Source organism: Ovis aries, chromosome 2 (genome assembly GCF_016772045.2).
Source record: "Ovis aries strain OAR_USU_Benz2616 breed Rambouillet chromosome 2, ARS-UI_Ramb_v3.0, whole genome shotgun sequence".
Lineage (NCBI taxonomy): Eukaryota > Metazoa > Chordata > Mammalia > Artiodactyla > Bovidae > Ovis > Ovis aries.
In genome coordinates this window covers 89,942,743-89,948,364 of record NC_056055.1, presented here as the reverse complement: position 1 = coordinate 89,948,364, position 5,622 = coordinate 89,942,743, and the positions used below count along the sequence as shown (strand labels likewise).

General features: G+C 45.3%; 1 protein-coding gene across 1 annotated transcript; it reads right to left on the bottom strand.

The window, feature by feature from the left end:
- Positions 1-4,700: 4,700 nt before the first annotated feature.
- Positions 4,701-5,288, bottom strand: LOC114112837 (interferon omega-1-like). Its single transcript, XM_027963938.2, has one exon. The coding sequence runs from the start codon at positions 5,286-5,288 to the stop codon at positions 4,701-4,703; it is 588 nt and encodes a 195-aa protein (XP_027819739.2).
- Positions 5,289-5,622: the final 334 nt, after the last annotated feature.

The following is a 5,622-nucleotide window of genomic DNA, read 5'->3' as shown; positions in this document are numbered from 1 at the left end:
AAATGCATGTTGTGGGTGAGGGGCCCGGTGCCCTTCTCTGAGTTTTGAGACATTTCCTTTCTCTAATTAGCAGAATGCATTGGAGAAGGAAATGGCAACCCACTCCTGTGTATTTGCCTGGAGAATCCCAGAGACGGGGGAGCCTGGTGGGCTGCCGTCTGTGGGGTCACACAGAGTCGGACATGACTGAAGCAACTTAGCAGCAGCAGCAGCAGCAGCAGCAGTAGCTATGTGACATCTGGCTAAAGCCTAGCACGGGGCACTCTTACTGCCCCCTTCTGATGTCTATGTCAGAAGCTTTCTCTATCTCTTTTATACTTTATAAAACTTTATTACACAAAAGTTCTGAGCCATCCAGGCTCGTTACTGGCCCTGGATTGAATTCTCCAGAGGCCAAGAATCCTGGTGTCTTTCGTGGTTCAGCAACGAATTTTTGCTTCCAAATTATATTAATTTGGCAAATGACAGAATAGAAGACGACCTATGCTAACGGGTGAAATGTGAGGGATGGAGCAGAGCCTCCCCATTGCCATCAGCAGGGAGACCAGGAGTGCAGAAATTCAGCACTTCACCTGGGCTTCTCTGAAGCAGTTCAGGTCCTGCTCTAAACTCAGGAGCCCTCCAAACTCCTTTTGCTGCGCCCCAGCGGCCGGGAGGGGGCGCCCGATCTCTCAGTAACTGACAGACCCGCACCGCCCACCCAGCGGGACCCGCCTGCAGGGCTGCCCCCTGGGGCATCAGATCCACGGGGGGAACTCGCGGGTGGCCGTGGGCAGGAGCCGCGACCGGAGCGAGGCGCCGCCGGGGCCCAGGGAGAGCTTGGGGCCGCGGGAACAGAGAGGAAACTTCCTTTTCGGGCCCCACTGCCCAGGCGAGCTTTGCGCCGCGTCGCTCAGAGCCTTTGATTTCTGCACCTCCAAATTCTAGATAAGCTACCATTGCGTCCATCCTCCCCTTCGTGGGAGAAGATTTTAGCCAGAGCGGTTCACACCGGTGCCCTTGAATGCCGCGATTGACGGCTGGAAATCACAGCATGCTGTGGTATGTTTTCAGATTCAGGGTTGTTTTGGAGTGAGTGGAAGTCGTTCAGTCGTGTCTGACTCTTTGCGACCCTGTGGACTATACAGTCCATGAAATTCTCCAGGCCAGAATACTGAAGTGGGTAGCCTTTCCCTTCTCCAGGAGATCTTCCCAACTCAGGGATTGAACCAGGGTCTCCCTCATTGCGGGCAGATCTTGACCAGCTGAGCCACAAGGGAAGCCCTTTGTTTATGGGGCAAAGGAGTAATTCAGGGAAAGGGGAAAGGTATCTACAATCTGGATGGAAATCTACTAGATATTGGGACCCTCCAGTGGGAAGACTTGGGGACAAAACAGACTTCAAAAGAAGCTCCTAGGTAAAGGGAAAATTATTTCATTGAACATTAATATAAATGGTTAATTTCTCCTGTCATGTTCATTGGTTGGAAAATGTTTTAAGATGTATAAGTCTTCAACTCACATCAAATTCAAATATTTTCCTTGTGCCACCCCAGTACTTTAAGTTCCTGGCTTTAATGGAAGCAAAATCATCAGTAATGTTTTCAGTATTACTTCTTTGTATATCTCTTCATCTGAGCGAAAGCCATATTTGACAGACTTATGACCCAGTAACTACTTTGAATAACTCATCTCAATTTACAAAATCCTTTTTTCCTCTCATTTCTTTTAACCAAAGTTCATCTATTAAGCATTTTTTTAGTCTGTTTTTCATTGGAGAGTTTCATGAACTTTTTCAAAATGTCTTCTCATATGGATAAGTTGTTTAAAAAATTGCAATTAAAATAATTTTGATTTCAGCATAATGTGTGCTCAGTAGACACCAACTGTGAAATAGGCAGTTGGGTATATGATTCCAGCATGCATCTTTGGAAGACATCATCATCAAGATAGATTTTTAAAGGCCTGAAAACTAGAGCAAGTCATGACCTAGTTCATCAGTTTGAACAGAAGACAGTTCTGGGCTTTGAACACAGGAAAACCTCAAACTTCTTGGCCACCAACGAAATTCAGACTGGGTACCAGCCAGATGGCAGGAGTGCAGTGTGAGTGTGCAGCCTGGGATCTGGTTGAGGACCTTGCAATCTGTGTGTCTTCTAGCTGGAGATCACAGAGTTTGAATGAAAATGAATCATGAGCTCCTTTACCTGGGTAAAGAGACAGTGCAAGAGCAGTGGGTGCATTCTCTATGGATCAGAAATTCACAGAGGCGGCCTGCACTTCCAGTGGATATGATGGGGAAAGGCTGCTGTCTTTTCTAGTGCAGTGGTCTTAAAACTAACGTCTCAGCTCCACAGCTCTTCTCCTCAACGCTACTCTGTGATGCTGGGGCTCTAGTTCCTTCCAGGACATTTCTCCTTGGCCTGCAGATGTTTTTCTTTCCCATGCCAGTTCCAAGGGTGGACTAGTAGGCTGGAAGGAATTTTCTGTTTTCCTGGAGTATGACTGGTAACAACTGCCATCAATTAGGAAAAGGAAAACGAATGCTTGCTGCTAGATGCTATGTGTCACCAGTCAGATGGGCAAAAACTAAAAAGGATGATAAGACCCTGTTTTGGTCAATGTGTGAGAACATATAACAGCTTCTATGGTCTTGAATATGGATTAATGTACCCATTGTTATCATGGACAGCTGGCAGTATGCATGTGCAAGGTTTATATATTTTGACAAATAAAATTGACTTCATGGCCCCTTATTCAGAGAAAGACTCTCGCTTCCGTTATAAGACACCTGCATACACTTGTAGCAGTCTCTCCTCTAAAGGCACTGATTTCTGAGAAGGACCGACTCTAGGAGGTGACACTGCCAACACTTAGGGACTGAAGTCTTTATGGAAAACGACTAGGATCAAACCCAGGACAGCCCAGGACTGTAGAGCAGAACCTCACACTGCATGGCCCTTGCTCTTTTCTTCCTGCCTGTGCCTTGCTGCTGAAAGATGGAAACCCAACAGAGAGTTGAGAAGGTGATTTTAGAAATGTCTTCAAGAAGTAGTAGAGTAGTACTCACACTAAAGAACAGGAAACATTATTAAGGAGTAATGTGTGTGATTTTCTGCATTCATATGAATGCAGAAATCTCTATGATTTCCCTATTATTTATTTTCATGATAGATCAAAGCATTTTCTACTAATCCTTCTTTCTCAAAGAATTTCTGTGACTTCTTAAGAATACTTCTAGAAGTCTGAAACACAGAAATTGGAATTGTCTTCAGCATTGAGCACAGGAGCTTTCACACACTGAATATCCTGTGAAACTAGCACCCAAGTTAAATATTTTTACCAAAGACCTAGCATCTTTCCAGTGTTGCCTTTCAGTCACTGCCTCAGGCCAGCTGTCCTGTCTGCTCCCTGTGGGCAGCTACTTTGGAACTCACTGTCCTGATTATTTGCACCAAGCACACTTTTGTGCTTCTTGTAATACGGACTCATTGATTCAAACAGTAGTCCTATGAAAAACTACTGTTATTTTCCCCATATTTGACAAGATCAAGATAGAATGCATGCCTGCATGCATGCTAAGTTGGTTCAGTCCTGTCCAACTCCTATGACCCATGGACTGTGGCCCACCAGGCTCCTCTGTCCATGGGATTTTCAAGAAAGAATACTGGAGGGGGTTGCCATATCCATCTCCTTAGTGTTTGTGATATTTTTCAGGGTCACACTGCTGTTAAATGGCAGAGCTGCATTCAAAGGTTTTGAAACTTCTAGAACTCTCCTTTCACTTGTGCTCTCTTCCAGTGATTTCCACTCAGTGAAACTTTGAAGCCAGAAACCATCACAGAACAGAGCTCCTGTGTTGGAGGCAGTGAAGATACAGTGTAAGGGAGTGGATTGTTCAGTAAAGCAGGACCGAGGAGAAGGTGGGAGGAAGAGTAACAGGTGTCAGGCTCAGCCACTCAGGACCACATGTTCGCAGCTTCCCTGGAGGATGGGAGTCCTTCCCCCACATCCTGACACCAACCATTCTCTGTTGATTGGGTATAAACTAGTTATACTTGTGACTTCAGGACTACTCATCTACCACCATTTCAGAGACTCCTTTCTACCTGTTTCTTTTGGGTGGAGGGGGCTGCACTCCACAGCTTGCAGGATCTTAGTTCCCTGACCAGGTATCCATGGCACCTGAGCGTCTCACACTGGAAGCATGGAGTCCATTCCACTGGACTGCCAGGGATCCAGAAATTCTACCTTTTGACAATCATTTCCTGAAAAGTGATACGACTATTCTGTAGTATAAATGGACAAATGCTATTCCACGATAGGTTTATGTAGACCAAATAAGTATTTAGTTCTTCATAATGAAAAAAGTAATTACTTTCATAAGAAATTAATAAATAAAACAGAAGAATAAGGAAATGAACATATTTTCTAAATTTTATTACAATGCAGAAAAACATTTTTACATGAAAATATAAGTATGATGAGATAAAAGAAAATAAATGCATAAATAAATATAAATAACATCAGGGCAGTCGTCCCTTATGGACTGAGCCCCGTGCAGTTGAATACTTTTTATATCTACTTGCTTTTTGCAACTGAGAAATTACTATTGATTGAATTCAGGAAACATTGTGGTTAAAGCAGAAATCAGAGTCTTCTGAAATGACCTCAGGGGAGCGTACAAGGGTGATGTGGCGTCTTAGTCAGTGAGAGTCATGTCAAGGTGAGCTCAGGTCTCCATCCATCATTCTTAACCTTTCTTGCAAGCTGACTGATGAAGACAAGGATCTCATGATTTCCATTCTGACAATTTCCCAGGCGCAGTCGCTGTATCCCTTCTCTTTCAGGTAGACATGGATGCCCTGGAAGTACCTCTTCACGGCCACGGTGGGGCCCGTCCTTTGCAGGCCAGAGTCTTTCTCTCCAGTCACCTGCACCAGACAGGAGTCCAGGTGGTCCAGCTGCTGATGGAGTCCATTGCGGAGCTGCTCCAGGAGGGTGGTGTCCCAGGCAGCAGAGGCGCGCTCTGTGTGGAAGAGGTTGAAGCTCTGCTGGAGCATCTCGTGGAGCACAGAGATGGCCTGGGCCTCCTGGAGCTGGCCGCCCTCCACCATCTCCTGGGGGAAAGGGAAGTCTTTTCTGTCCTGCAGACAGAAGCGAGGGGAGAGTTTCCCCATTTGGCCCAGGAGCCTGAGGTTCTTCCTGCCAATGAGAACATGGTTCTGAGACAGGTCACAGCCCAGGGATCCTCCTGGGCCGTAGCTGACCAGCACCAGGGCCATGAGTAGAGAGAGCACGAAGGCCATGGGGAAGATGGGACTGCTTCTGGGCTGACTGAAGCAGTGTCTGGTGAAACCTTGAGGTAGGTTCTCTGATGCCATGCTTTCTAAGCGAGGCCTTTAAATAGGGAACATGGTAGTTTTCATTTTCTCATTGTTTTAATACACTTTCACTTCCTTTTTTGATTTTCATTTATGTATTCACAATATGACCAAAGAAAATGTCATCAATATAAAGTATTAATTTTACCCATTTCCCAATGACTTCAAATGTACCCATCCGATTGTATATGTCAATTAAATGAGAGTGTTTTTATTATTCATCGCTTTTATTTACACTGTTCAGCACTTTTCTGCTCAG

Excerpts from the sequence above, each read along its gene's own strand:
- LOC114112837 (XM_027963938.2), bottom strand. The coding sequence starts at position 5,288 with ATGGCCTTCGTGCTCTCTCTACTCATGGCCCTGGTGCTGGTCAGCTAC.